The following is a 16,012-nucleotide window of genomic DNA, read 5'->3' as shown; positions in this document are numbered from 1 at the left end:
TAAAACATTTACGATTTGCAGATGACATTATGATCATAATGCCATGATCTCAAAGAATTAGAGGGAAATCTTAATCAGTTAAGTAGAGTTAGTAAGGATTTCGGACTAAAGATAAATATGGTAAAACAAAAGTAATGATGAACAAGTATGCCACAGAAAGGGATATAATCATTGAAGGAGCAGTAACTGAAAAAGTGGATTCATATACTTATCTGGGTCAAGTCATTAGCTGTAATAATGATAAATGGCTGGAAGTCAAGAGAAGAATAAATTTTGGATGGATATCATTCAGGAAATATAATCAAATACTGAGGAGCAATATCCCAATTTATCTGACATGTAAAATACTGAACCAATGTATACTCCCCACCATGACTTATGGAAGCGAAACTTGGGCACTCACCAAAAGAATGGAAGAGAGGCTGAAAACTACACAGCGAAGAAGGGAACAAATTATATTAGGAATCAGACTGTTAGATAAAAAGAGAAACACGTGGATTAGTTAAAGTATTAGGACTCAAGTAAAGGACATTCTTATCAAAACTAAAGTACTAAAATAGTCTTGGGCAGGACACATAGCTTGAAGACATGATGACAGATGGACTAAGAAAATAACAGAATGGTACCCAAGAGGAGCTAGTAGAAAACCTGGAAAACAACGACGGAGATGGACAGATGAAATTCACGAGTTTGTAGGTAGTATATGGATGTACATTGCACAAAACAGAAGAACTGGAAAGTTGCTGGAGAGGCCTTCATCCTGCAGTGGATTGAAAATGGCTGATGATCACCATCAAGAATATGTAGTAATCATGCTCCACAGTGCAAGGTAATGCTCAGGATAGTGTACCAACAAAATACTTACCTTTTATAAAAGATCTGCACTTTTACCTCAGAATACGGATCAACATGGTCATGTGTAATTCTGCAATTTTTTTAAAAATAAATGTTTAAATCAATTGGTTTTGTAATTTCCATTATCAATAGAATGCAATATTTAAACCCTTTTGATCAGTTTATAATAAAATTCGGTCTACAGAAACAATTATTCCAGTTTTAACATATTGTTTGGCAAAAAATTTATAATTACGCAATTTATATGGCTACTACTCTAAATCAAAGAGAATCAAAAAAAAGAGCTTAAAACATAAGTTATTTCTTATATTATCAATACCTTTTTTTGCTCCAGCTTGCACACAAAAGATACTAAGTATTCCTGAAATAAAAATTAAAAAGAAATGTTTCATCAAAAATAAATTACTTCTCCTGTTCTTCAAAATTAAAAATGCAAAAATACAAATTTTTTTTTTGTTGTTGTTAATGATTCCAAACATAAGTTATTGAAATTTGCAAGAGTAACATTTAACTGCTGTACTTACTGTAATGAGCAGCAATACTTGTATTTTAACTTATGTTAAAATAATTTATCCTAGAATTTAACAACTGCACCACTTATGTTAAAATAATTTATCCTAGAATTCAACAACTGCACCACTGCACAGCAGGAAGAAAATATTTTATATATGTAGATAATATATATATATATATATATATATGAGTATCTAAGGCTTATGGTCACTTCCCTCAATTTCTCTAGCAAACAGAAATAAGTTTAAACTCAAAAAACTGTTAACACAAGTATGTCTATTATTAAGCATAATGCTCAAAGTTTTGCAAGTATTCAGAGTAGATACAGATATAATTCAATCTAATTTGTTTTGTTCACTTCTTTGCAAACATTATTCTGGAAATACAGTCCATTCCGGTTATTGGGACACATCGGGACACATAGTGCATTTTGGCCCGATTAAGCAGCTGCCCCAATTATCCGAAGTTTCACATAAATAGGTTCACTGTACAATCAAATCACGTTACGACGAACTCGACATAGTAAAGTACCATTCACTATACGATGTGCAGTAATCACCGGTCATTGCAATCACGTTTGTGAATTGAATTTTAATTCTATTAAACAGCAATTATAATTAGCAAAAATAGGAGGAATATTATCCACAGGCTATAAAAGCAAAGATATATTAAGCACAAATTTACCCTTTATTACCTTACCAATTAAAAAAATTGGTAAGGTACGTGATAATTGGAATAATACGTGATAATTGGAATAATTAATACGTACTGTAATACGTACATACGAACTAGTTGACATTTCTGTTCACTGACATTTGTGGGTGGGGATTAAAATTTAAAACAGTAAAAAGATAAGCAATCAATAGCAAAGAACACGGCACACACAAATTGCAAGTAACACAATATGTGCAAGTGAGAACCGAGTAACGAGTTACAAAGCTTTAAAAATACGAATGAAGAGAAGATCTTAAAATTAATTTTTTTATATGATTGAAGATTTCATGGAAGTGTAAACACATTTCACCATAATAACTCACAGAATTCCAGCTGTCGGCATTATCACAAATTCAGTAAGATCAAGTTTACTGTCCGTTTCACTAACAGAAAAGCCCAATAAACAGATGACTGCTAATTGTTTTATGGTTGTGACCTCCAGAATTGACCGAACCACATGGTACCATCGGAGACAATCGTAGGGTAATCTCCAGTGCTGCGGTCTCCTGCCCCGATTAAATGGCATGCTGTCCCAATTAAGCGAAGTAAACCCTGGCTATTTTCTCGATTGGTTTCTGTTTTTTAAGATTTGCCCCAAATAAACGGCTGCCCCGATTAACCAATGGCCCAAATAACTGGAATCCACTGTATATGTGTATTAGAACTGAAAACAGGCAATAATATAACCTAATAAATTAAACTTTTGAAATGTTTTTCCAGCCATTGTTTCAACTATGGCAGTAAAAGAAGCCATAGTTTCAACTATAGTTTATTTTACTGGGAAAAACTTTGTTTTTTATATTACATAGCCTAGACCAAATCTCAAAGATTCCAATTCAAAATCTTAAAATGTTGTTTTGAAAACAAGTTTATATTTGTTATGGGCATTGGTTTACTAGTTCTTTAGCAAGTTATTCCATTTTTTTCTCATGTCTAGCAGATTTCAAAGCATTCATTGTGTTAACTCTACGATGGTTATATTGCCAGAAAATAAGTGTCAAATACTTCCAAAATGCATTTGCTGCAATTTAGGTGTCAAATAGTTCCATAATGCATTTGTTGCATAAGATGCATTTGTATTTAGGTAAAGTTTTAAATAATGATTCATTATTCCTGCATATTTTGTTAATTTCATTTTTTATTATTAATAGACAAGTTGGTTTTATGAAGCTCGGAATCTTTGCTACGTGGCTAGTGAACTAATGTTAATCAGATTTTTCCAAAATTTGCAATGATAACACTTCTTTATGAATTTTTTATGTGTAATTTTTGAGCTTCAATAAAAGTTTAGTGTACTGCACTTTTGTCTACATTATGATATCTAGAATCCACTTGCACAATTGCTCCATTGGAAAGAAAAAGAAATCCAGGCAGTTCGACAGAGAGAGAGGTGTGTATTACAGTTAAGATATGTAATGATGATAATAGTAACATTAATTATTTTGCCCTTCTTTTTAAGTAACTCACCTCAAGGTGGATTACTTAAAAAGATTAGAAAGACATAGCAACTAGTCAGCCATTGGGGGTATAATTAATGTCAAAGTCCTATAGAGAAGGAAACTGATAGAATAATTTCATGTTTTATTTAAAAAAAGAAATCATATGCTCTGGCAAATAAGTTAGTTTACTGTACTGTAATATGATCTTTAAGATAAGATCATATTACAGTAAAGTAAGATTACATTACCATTACAGTAAGGTCATATTACAGTAATAAGAAAAGTGGAAGAGAGAGGGAAAGGAGTACACCTGAATGGACTACACCAGACCTTTGCATATGCAAATGACATATGCCTGGTCAGTGATGGTATACAGAGCTTCATTTCTAATTTAATAGTGTTGAAAAAAAGAAGCTAATCTTATTGGCCTAAAAATAAACAACAATAAAACAAAATACCTTAAACTTAGTAGAAATAAGAATAATGAGGACCCCAACAACAACAACATTGAAAATCAAACAGTCGAGAAAAAGTGTCAAGCTTCAAGTACTTGGGAAGCATTGAATGATTTCAACAATATCACAAAAGAAATTAATTCCAGGATTCAGAGTGTAAAATATGCTTTTACGCAATTCAAAAAAAATCCTACCTTCAAAACCTGAAAATAAAGATTTACAGAACAATAATATTACCTACTGTAACCTATAGACGTGAAACCTGGCCACTCCCAAAACAATCAGAAAACAGATTATAATAATTCAAAAATAGAATTATAAGAACAATCTTTGGACTAAAACAATATGAAATCCCTAGAGAGTTACAAAACAATGAACTAAAGGAGAAATATAGAAGTGAAAGTATAATTCAAATCATAAAAGGTTAGAAAATTGGTGGACTGGACATGCTATAAATACTGATGACAGAAGACACATCCATCAAATGCTCATAGGAATCCCAACTGGGAAAAGCTGGCAGACCACCCCTGAGATGGGAGGATGATATAAAGAAAGATATTAGCGTAACTTTTGGAGGAGAGGTGAATGGTAGAGAGCTTGCACATAATAGAGTTGTGGAATTTAGCTGTTGAGGTGGTCAAGGACATTTGCGGCCCAAGCACCATGGAGTAAGTAAGTAATATGACCTTTGAACTGAATATTTTGTAAAATAAACAAAAATTATTCTCCTTACCTGTTCCAGTTCCTACATCAGCTACAACTTTCTTATAAAAATACTTATAATTTGATAATATAGCCTTTCTGTATGTATTTGTTCTAGTATAGTCTTCAATCATTGCTTTGTGAATTGAAAGATCAGCATAAAACCTGTAAAAATATTCTTAATTTAATATTCACTTTATTAAACAGCAAAGAATGATAAATAAAAATTCATTCAACTTACTATACCACAAATAAATTTAAAAGAAATGTTTGAATGCAATGTATACCAGATATACAATGACAAATTTTAGAATGAATACAAAACCATAATAACCACAGGGTCTTTAATCATTGTCAATAATTCCCACAGAAGTTCACAAGGATTGTAAAAGCAACTCCTTCAACCAAATAGAATAACAATCCTACAGTAATAGTTAGAATCCTTTCCAAAATAACAATCCTACATTAATAGTCAGTTGATTAAATTTTTTCTATCTTCTTAAATATAGTCAAACTTTTACTGCTTTCTAATCGCTTTAGATACTAAGTAGTATCTAAAGTGATTTTTTATTGTTTATGCAAAGTAATTGCACAGAAGCCTGTCTTGTTCCCCATCACAAGTTTGTAATTAGAGTGAACAGTATCAATTGATGCAAAATTTCCACATTATTACATTTCAAATTATGCATTTGATTATAGTTTAAAGTCGTGTGTTACTCTCCTACTAATTCTATAAATATCTGCAGTCTTACAAGATTTGTTCATGTAAGGTTTGTTATTGTATTCACATAAGAAATATGAAACTCAATATTCTCTCAAGATGGATGCTATCTTGCAGGAAGGAACATACATAATTTCAAATTTTGCATGGTGTGAAGCACACTAAATTTGAAATAAATCTGAAAATGGAAGTAACTAGCGATATCGAATATATATGTTTTAATATTTTGACGTTAAAAACATTTTTACTGGCATTATTCCAAAAAATTTGTAACAAAAGACCATCATGCGAAAAGCTGAAGATGTGACATCATCTTCAGCTTCCACCAGAAGCAAATTACTGTAACTTGTATTATTGGAATCATACTTGTATGATGGCAACAATAATTTATCTTCTACTGGACCAAATTTAATGAAATTTTGCACAGAGCTTCGTCTTAGCTCTATACTAGAAGAAAAATTTTCAAATCTCTGAAAATTGCAGTAGTTTTTCCAGGATAGTGGAAAATATGAACACGTGATCAAGGAAATTTTCTCATGTAATAAACAGGATAATGTGGACACATAACATATCAATGGAAAGCTAAGGAAATTAGAAATAGAAATATTAAGGTTTTAAGATACAAAAAAAAAAAAAAAAAAAAAAAAAAAAAAAAAAACTTTCGGAAACTGGAAAATGCATTAATTCGAAAACGCATCTGGTTTCAAGTCACCTGGTGTTTTCAGATTGAATGTAATTTTTTTCTTTACAATTAAACTCTGAGGCTGGAAAAGAGTTCTGCACATTTATGAAAACATTCTTCAACTTGGAGATGCCATCAGATCTTTCAATACTATACGTAATGGAACAACTATAGACAGTGTATTTAGTCGTGAACTAAAATTTCTTCAATGTAAAAATTATATATCCTACTTTAGTCAATCACACACCAATACTTTCAGTAACCGATATGTAATTATTATTAATAAAATAAAAACACTTATATTATTATCCATGAATTTTATTAATATCTGAAAATTAAAATGTTTTTAAAGCCTGTCGATGACTTAAATGTAAACATGTTAAATATGCTAGCAGCAGGACACATTACAGAATTTTTTTTTTTTAAATATTTACATACACAATAAGCAAAAATATGTGGCTGTGCACATTTGAAATTTCTCAAGTGCATATATTTTCACTTATTTAAACTGGAAAATGGAGGAGACTAATAACATGTTTATTAACTTATCCAAAACTATTTTTTTAATTTAACAGAATTTTTTTTTTGAAAATAAAAGGTGTAAGAACCAGTTATTTTTAAATATTTAAATTTTTATTAAAAAATAAAAACTTAAATGCAATAAGTATTTCAATCCAATAAGTAAAATTGAAATACTGATACTGTCCATGAAGAATTCAAAAAACCCAAAAAGTTTTCCAAACACCAGTGTAGAGCACCTGACAGGCACCTTGCCACTGTGTTTGCAACAAGAAGCAGTAGGACACCACCACTGCAAGAGTAAATTAATTAATTCAGAAAAATTTCTCAAATTTTCTGAATAAAATTGAAGGAGTAATTATGCAGTAAAGAATTTAAAATAATGTCATAAGTTATGTTTCTTATGTACAATTATTGTTTTCCAGGAGGTATTTGTATTAACAAATAATGCAAGGAATCAAACTTATAATAGTATCAGCCAAAAAAATAAAAAAATAAAAACCACCACATCTATCCATTATCTCTGATAATTTATCTAATAATTGTGTACAATTAAAGTTTTCCACAATATATTAGTATTAGCAAATGATGCAAGGAAGCAAGCTTATAACAGCAACCGGAGAATACCACAGAAATCTTTTTAAAAAGTTCTGCGATGCTTTGAAGGTGAAAAAGGCACGGAATGTTAACCAAAGGTGTCCATCTTCTGTCAGTTAATGCACCAGCTCACGGCCGTTGCCACCACCAATTTTGCTGCCCAGTGTGGCTTTGAACTACTGCAGCACCCACCGTATTCTCCTGACTCAGCACCATCAGACTTCTTGTTTCGAGAAATGAAGAAACCATTGCATGGATGCCGCTTTCATTCGTCTCAGGAAGTCATCAATGAGACGAATGAAAGCGGCATCGTCTCAGGAAGTCATCAATGAAGTGGAATCGTGGTTTCAGGCAAAAAGTGTGGACTTCTCTGATCAAGGCATTAAACAACTGATCACAGATGGAAGAAATGTGTTACTATACATGGAGAGTACATAGAAAAGGATTAAAGTTCCTGTGAAGTTTCACCTTTCTAGGACTATTATTTCTAGGTAAGGGTATGAATTTTTTGATACCTCCTTGTATGTCTCCTCCATTTTTTCCCAATTTATTTGCAAAGCAAACTAGATAAATTTCATGAAATGAGTTTTGGATGTTTCATTTCAACGATATAAAAAAGGAGATATAACCATTAATGTGAAGGACTGGCATATTATTTTGAAACTTGGTTTTTACTGTAATGATATATTTTACTAGATCGTATGTATAGCTTAGCTTAACATAAGCTAACATAAGTTATTACATTACAGCACATAAGGACTCCTTAAAAAAAAATCAAGAGTGATATATTTTATAAAACAAAAATTACAATGGATTTAAAAACTTTTAATACAATAAGATATGATTTTTAAAATTCATACATACTTGAAATATACTGAATCATCACATGTACTTGACTCATCAAGGGTGTCAGATATATCTTTATGTCTAGAATAAAACATTTTATACAATTATCAAATATGTCAAATAAGCCTTATTTAGAAAAAAAAAAAAATTTTTGTATAAGTTTGAAGCTGCAACAAGTTTTTAAAAAATATCAGTATAATAAAACTCCAGCTTTATTATACTATAGAAAAACTAGATAATATTATCACAATTTCTCTAATTAATTAATTTCTGTTTATTAGCCCATGGTCACAAGTTCCTACAATGCAGAGCGGCAACAGCTGCAGACATGCCAGTGGTTGCAGGTTTGTCCAAAAAGGCATTCTGGACAACGTGCCAGAGCAGTGTGGCCATATTGAGAAGTACCATCTATACAGTACAGAAAACATGCTAACAATGCTGAGCTTGCCCCAGGACTACTGATGCAACAGCTATAGGGGCTTACAGTAAAGCATAAAGAGGCACATTTACAATACAATACAATACAATTAATAGGAAAGACAAAATTATTGACACCTGTAGTTTAACTGAGACAGTAAATCAGAATGTCTTATAATGGAGATTTTAACTTCGCAGATATTGACTGGAACTTGTGAGTTTATCACTCTCACACTAGCAAGACTTTTGTGGATTTATTGGATGACTGTTTTCTACATCAGCAGCATGTTCAAGAGGCAACCAGAGGGAGTAATACTCTTGATCTGATTATCAGTAGTGATTATCCATGCATTAAGAATTTGCAGATAAAGGAATCACTAGGTGGCAGTGATCACAGTGTACTCACGTGGAATTTACTTAAAGATGTAACTACCAAAGAGAAGGGTTTTTGCTTTTAAAAGTAACTACAGTGGTCTCAGACAGTTTTTAAATTCTATACAGTGGGACCAACTGACGATGTTACCAATGGAAAATTGTAACTGGGAAACATTCAAGGAATTAATCTTGAAAGCTACGAGGATTTTCATACCAACTAAGAAATACTGTTCAAGGTTTAGGCCTAAATGGATGTCAGATGAACTAATAAGACTCAAAGCATGGATGAAAAATGCAAGGGATCCATAAATTATCAGGCAACACAGAAGACCATGGTAGATATAAGCTAGTTTATAAGAGGATCAAAGGATGACACGAGTAACTACAGACCTGTTAGTTTGACTTCTGTTCCAGGGAAATTAATGGAGTCACTGGTTAAAGAAGCATCATGAAAGATGCAGGATCATCTAGACAAGGCTGAGGTTTTGTTCAGACATGGGTTTGTTAAGGGGAAGTCTTGTCTGGCAAATTTAATTGGATACTATGATGTGGTCACAAAGGAACTGGATGCAAAAAATAATACTGATATCATATACTTGGATTTCAGGAAAGCCTTTGATACTGTTGCACAGTACAAATTGGAGAAGTATGGCTTTAAGGGTAAGTTGCTACAATGGATAAAAGGATGGCTGAGTGGGATAAGACAGAGTGGTAATCGATGGACATTGCTCTTCGTGGGCTAATGTTATTAGTGAAGTCCATCAGGGTTGGGCCCATTGTTGTTTTGCATATTTATCAATGATATTGATGAAGGTATATCAGAAATTTGAAGATGACACAAAGGTTGGCAGGGTTATTAATGACAGTATGCTATTTCATGTCATTAAGGATCTAGAAAATTTGGGCAGATGGGCTGAGAAGTGGTAACTGAAATTTAACATTGAAAATGCAAAGTACTGCACATGGGTAGCAGTAACCCCAGAGAAATGTGCAAACTATGTGGTACCTACAGGGTGGTGGAGAATGAAAAAGACATGGGAGTAATTGTGCAGTCAGATATGAAGTTTTCTGAGCAATGCAGACAGGTACCGGAGCAGGTCATGGGATCTTGTCAATGATATACAGGAATTTTGCTAGCAGGGATAAGGAGGTGATTATCCCTTTGTATAAGGCAATGGTCAGGCCACACCTTGAGTACTGTATACCGGTCTAGAGGCTTCATTTTAAGAAAGATATAGAGTTGCTAGAACGTGTACAGAGGTGGGCAACGAGATTGGTGAGGAGAACAAAGGGGTGCTATTACCAAGAAAGGGTTCAGTTCCACAAATTGCAGCATCTGGATACTAGGCAACTGCAAGGTGATCTGATTGAGGTGTTTAAGGCCTTGAGTGGTTTGAGCAGGCTCAATACTGATGGCATTCTTCCTCTTGCTCAGATTATGAACCTGAAGGTGCATAAACTCAAATTGAGAAAAGACAGTTGTAGAATAGATAGTTGTAGAAATTTGCCTTTAGACAGCAGGTAGTTGATTACTGGAACAAACTTCCATCTGTTGTTGTGGAAATTGATAGCTTAAATAAATTCAAGGAAAAAGTGGACAAACTTTTAAAGTAAATAGATGGGTAAAATGGGAAGGTTTTTTTTTTTTTTGGCTGTGCTGTGTAAGTTTGCTTTCTTGCATCACATGCCTCTACTAATGCTAACTTATGTTGTTCATTGCAAAACTGGCCAGTGCAATACTGAGCTGGTTTGGTGTAACATAAGCAATGAGAAAGAAAAAATGAGTTGAGAGCAGGAGTGTGTTATAGGCCTAATGACTCTGATGAGTACAATAAACAACTGTACAGAGAAATAAATTTAATGAAGATCTAGACAAACTGTTACAAGGGATGAACAATGGATATGGGAAGTGTCAGTTTTTTTTTTTTTTTTTTTTGCTGATGCTATATAAGCTTGCTTTATAGCATCATTTGCCACTAATACCAAATACTGTTAACTGTGAATTGGAGGGATCTTAACCGAGTTGAATTCTGAGAAACTGAAAAGTCATCCTGACTTGAATTAAATTCTTTTATCTTATTAAATTTTTTTTTTTTTTTTTATGTAAACCCCAAACACTAGAGGTATTAGAACCTATAGTACTTAGTACTGTACTTGGGGTGGGGGTTGAGAAGACAAAAGAAGATATTTGTTGACATTGGACTTGAACTTCGGTAGACTGTAATTTTCAGGAAATACGTATGAAGGAAGGTTGTTCCAGAAAATGGCAGTTGAATGAATGAATGAGGAAGATGAAGTTGGTTCTGTGAGTTTGAAGTTGGACAGTAAATGGATGTTGGCTGGTGGTTGCACGTGTTCGGACTATTTTGAAAGAGAGAGCAGGAATTATAGAAGCCAGTTCTGAAGAACAATGCCAATGGAAGTATCTGCAGAAGAGGCATGCAGCAGAAACAGTACGTCTATGAGACAACGAGTGGAGAGACTCTGTTAGAGATGAATCATTAATTAACTAACTGCCCTCATCTGAATGGAATCAAGAAGTCTGAGAGAGGTTTTGGGGCACCACCCCAGATGTGGGAACAATATTCCATGGTAGGGCGGATTTGCGATTTATACAGAGTGAGCAGCTGTTTGGAAGAAAAGTAACGCCGAGAGCTAAAGAGAAAACCAAGTTTTTTAGATGCAGAGGAAGCAATATTTGTAATGTGCTTGTGCCAAGAGAGAGATTAAAAGTCAGGGTAATCCCCAAGAGAGATATATAATTTTGCCTAGAAATTGGAGCGTCATCAAAATAAGCATAGGAGCAGAAGAATCCTTTTTGCGAGATATAAGACAAGATTGAGTTTTAAATCAACTAAGTTGTCTTTGCCCCACTGGAGAATTACATGAAGATCGGCATTTAAGGAATTGGCAGCAGATTTTCAAGAAGTTGAAGCTGGTTGAGCAGGGCAAGGTTTCTCAAAATGGAAAGTGGAACGCAATGTGCTATCATCGGCAAAACTATGGATAGGATTTCCATTCATTGGAAGAAGGTCATTAAATTACAAGAGGAAAACAGTGGGGAAAAGAACTGAACCTTGGGGGACACCGGCATTAGTGGAGAAGTTAGAAGACAGAGAGCCATCTACCATCACCCCCAGTGAGTGATCACAGAGAAAACTGGATAACCAATTGCAAAAAACAGTTGACAAACCATAAGATGGAAGCTTGTTCAGAAGACTTATGCCAAACAAGGTCGAAAGCATTTGAGATGTCAAGAGCAACTAATTGTGTTTCACCGAACCTTTCGATTGAATTAGTCCATAAATGGGTAACATAAGCCAGAATATCACCAGTGGATTGACACTGACGGAATCCATACTGGCGATCGTTGATCAGGCGCAAGGTTTCTAGGTAGTTTAAGAGTTGGCGGTTAATTGATTTCTCCATTACTTTAGAAAGAGTAGAAGTAATTGCAATGGGACGATAACTGGATGGGAGGGATTTGTCACCCTTTTTAGGAAATCGCTGGATATGAGCAAATTTTCAAGCAGAAGGAAAAACACCTTTGGAATAAGAAAGGGAAAAAAGGTGGCAAAGAATAGAAGTAAGTTCAGGAGCACAGGTTTTCAGAACAAGTGGAGGAATATCATCGGGACCGGGAGCTTTCTTAGCATCAAGATTCGTCAAGATTCATCTGACATCCTTTTGACGGAAGACCACAGGAGCCGTTGACTGGAGTGTGTTGGGAATGGTGAGTTATTGTTATTTAGTTTTTTTTTTTTTTTTTAAGGAGCTTTAGCAACTAAGGCCATATTGCTCTGGGGATATGCGGTGGTCATTCCCTGACCTTTCCGCATCCTCCGTATTTGGTGGTCACGGGCTTGAATGCCGGCCTAATCAAGAAGTGTGCACTTTTTATTTACATGAGTAGGAAGAAAAATGGGATGCTAGCAGGTCAGCTTTACCTTGGCTGAAGTGACAATAGAACCATCTGGTTTGGACAGAGGTGGGAGCAGAGATGGGCAAAAGTTGCGGCCAATAGCCTTGGTGAGAGACCAGAATGCTCGGCTACCATTAGGGCAAGAAGCAAGTTTTCTACTCTTAGCCTGTTCAAACTCTAGTTTGGACTGATTAATAACTGCTTTACAATTGTTCCAAGCTTTGGTGTAGGCAGAAAATGAAACTGAAGAATCGGAAACAAGCCAATTACGATATGCAATGTTCTTTTTGCATTCTTGTAATGCCAAACAACAAGAGGTTGGGAATAGCCACGAGATAAAGGCTCCATTAAAGAAGAGACAATCACCAAGTTGTGATCCGAAGTGCCTAAAGGACCTCTGACTTCGACCGTGTACTTAGAAGGGTTTTGTGAGAAAAGATCAAGCGTGTTGGCTGTATGGTTAGGATTGTTTGGTATTCTTGTAGGTAAATGAACAATCTGTGCAAGTTCATTAGTAATTGCAAAAGCCTCAGCATCTCGACCAGCTGGGTCAGTGTGACTAGAAAACGGAAGCCAGCTGGAGTTGTGAACATTAAAATCACCAAAAAAATTACCTCACTGTTAGGAAAGTTGGACTAGAGAAAGTCAAGTTGCAAAGAGAGGAAGTCAAAGAGCTCCAATTGATTAGTGGAGTTGGGAGAATGGTAGAGACAACAGATGAATTTGACACAATGAGGTAGAGAGATTTTAAGCCAGAGAAGATCAAAGAGAGGGGATTCCAAATTGCCAAGTCTGTGACAGGGAATATCAGAATGGACATATACACAAGTACCACCTTTGGGCCGAAAGGAATCATACAGCGAATAATTTGGACATCTGAGATGAGCAGTAGTTGAATCAACCGATAACTGAGATTCTGTCAGAAAAAGTACATGGGGTCTGACAGACTGAGAGTGGAAATGGACATCGTTGAGATTAGAATTGGACCAGGTATGTGAAATGAATTAGGAAGTGTTTACTATATATAGTACTAATTTATTTTTTTTTTTTTTCATTCAGTTTATTTGAAGTAGTGGAATGATGAGGCAACTCAGGAGAAAGGTGGAGCGTACTCCCAGTTATTACAGAAAATTTTTTTCATCCTTTCCATTTCTAATACAAGAAGCCTCTAACTTATGAATTTATTTTGTTCTAAAGCTTACTTGTAAGTCAGTTCAGAATTATAAACACATTTTTCCATAGAAAGAATGTTACATATGACAGTTAGGTCCCTAGAGCCTAGTAATACCTATTTAATTTGGAATGTTGCTAAGCTATCACTTATTTACAATGAAAAAAAAAAAAAACCTGATATTGTTGCAGTAAACAAACTGAATTAGAATGGACATATCACTTTTTATTTTCCTATGAATGCTGGTCAACAAGCTGAAAATTTCATCACAAAATTTCTTAAAGCTCCAATCTTTGAAATAACAATAATTAATTTATGTCAGGGGATTGCCTGTTGCTATTCAAGAACAAGGTTCTACATCAGCATGTTCGGGAGGCAACTAGAGGGAGTAATACTCTTGATTTGATTATCAGTAGTGATTCTTCATGCATTAAGAATCTGCAGATAAATGAACCACTTGGTGGCAGTGATCACAGTGTGCTGAAGTGGGAGTTACTCAAAGAGGTAACTACCATTAGGGGTAAAGGGAAGGGGTATTGCTTTCGTAAAGGCGACTACAATGGACTGAGACAGTATTTAAATTCTATACAGTGGGATCAACTGATGATATTGCCAACAGCAAATTCAAAATGGGAAGCATTCAAAGAACTTATCGTGGAAGCTACTAGGCTTTACATACCAACTAAGAAATATTGTTCAAGGTTTAGGCCTAAATGGTTGTCAGATGAACTAATGAGGCATATGGCAGAGAAGAAAAATGCATGGGATACATACAAATTAACACGTGACACGGACGCCTATGATAGATACAAGTTGATCTGTAACCAAGTTACAAAGGAGGTTAGGCAGGCGAAGGCAGATTACGAGAGATCCTTGGCAAGGGATGCGAAGAAAAACAGCAAAGAGTTCTTTACTTATGAAAACTCTAGAAGGAAGGGGATGAATCAGATTGGTCCACTTGAGATCGATGGGTCAACTGTTGATACCCTGCTCGGGTAGCTAACAAACTAAATGAATATTTTGCATCGACATTCACACATGAGGAGTTATTCAGCGAGGGGAATGCCAGAGGTGTATTCAACTCTAGCAGTAAGCTAGAGAATCTTGTAATAACTGAGAGCAAAGTGGAGGAGAAATTGTTGAAGATAAACACAAGAAAGGCACCTGGGGTGGATGGGATCTATCCAGTTATATTAAAGGAGGCAGCAAAGGAGGTAAGCAAACCCTTAGCCATAATTATGAGAGCTTCCTTGGACTCAGGGGAGGTACCCATTGACTGGAGATGTGCAAATGTGACCCCAATTCACAAAGGGGGATCAAAGGCTGACACAAGTAATTATAGACCTGTGAGTTTAACTTCTGTTCCCGGAAAATTAATGGAGGCACTGGTGAAAGAAGCACTGCAGGATCATCTAGACAAGACTTCAGTTATAGCTAGGACACAGCATGGTTTTGTTAAGGGCAGGTCTTGCCTGACCAATTTGATTGGATACTATGATGCAGTCACAAAAGAACTGGATGCAGGGAATAACTTTGATATTATATACTTGGATCTTAGAAAGGCTTTTGATACTGTTGCACATGGAAGACTGCTGCACAAATTGGAGCAGTGTGGCATTGGAGGCAAGTTGCTGCTATGGATAAAGGGGTGGTTGAGGGGGAGAAGACAGAGAGTGGTAATCAATGGACACTGCTCATCGTGGACTAATGTTATTAGTGGAGTCCCTCAGGGTTCAGTATTGGGGCCTTTATTGTTTTCTGTATTTATAAATGATATTGATGATGGTATATCAGGCTTAATGTCCAAGTTTGCAGACGATACGAAGGTTGGCAGGGTTGTCAAGGACACTACTGACACTATGCTGCTGCAACAGGATTTGGAAAGGTTGAGCAGATGGGCTTCGAGGTGGCAAATGAAGTTTAACATTGACAAATGTAAAGTACTACATATGGGAAACAGCAACCCCAGAGCAACGTATCAACTCTGTGGTACTACACTGACAGTGGTAGAGAATGAAAGGGACCTGGGGGTGGTGGTGCAGGCAGATATGAAGTTCTCTGAGCAGTGCAGACGAGCTGCAAGA

At 35.2% G+C, this 16,012-nt stretch overlaps 1 protein-coding gene across 2 annotated transcripts in view; it reads right to left on the bottom strand.

Annotated features, from left to right (window-relative positions):
• Positions 1-16,012, bottom strand: part of LOC150076227 (protein arginine N-methyltransferase 6-like) — a 235,802-nt gene that overhangs the window by 173,943 nt on the left and 45,847 nt on the right. For both annotated transcript variants that reach the window (XM_090387157.1, XM_090387156.1), the window contains 3 exons: positions 8,062-8,124; positions 4,710-4,843; positions 1,175-1,216 (listed from right to left, as the gene is read on the bottom strand). In XM_090387157.1, the coding sequence (XP_090243283.1) occupies positions 1,175-1,216; positions 4,710-4,843; positions 8,062-8,124 (239 nt within the window). The remainder of the gene's footprint in view (positions 1-1,174; positions 1,217-4,709; positions 4,844-8,061; positions 8,125-16,012) is intronic.

The sequence above is a fragment of the Mastigoproctus giganteus genome, chromosome 13 (genome assembly GCF_048544385.1).
Source record: "Mastigoproctus giganteus isolate SK-2022 chromosome 13, ASM4854438v1, whole genome shotgun sequence".
Taxonomy (NCBI): Eukaryota; Metazoa; Arthropoda; class Arachnida; order Uropygi; family Thelyphonidae; genus Mastigoproctus; species Mastigoproctus giganteus.
Note: the sequence above shows the minus strand (reverse complement) of the source record. Positions and strands in the feature narration are given on the sequence as shown.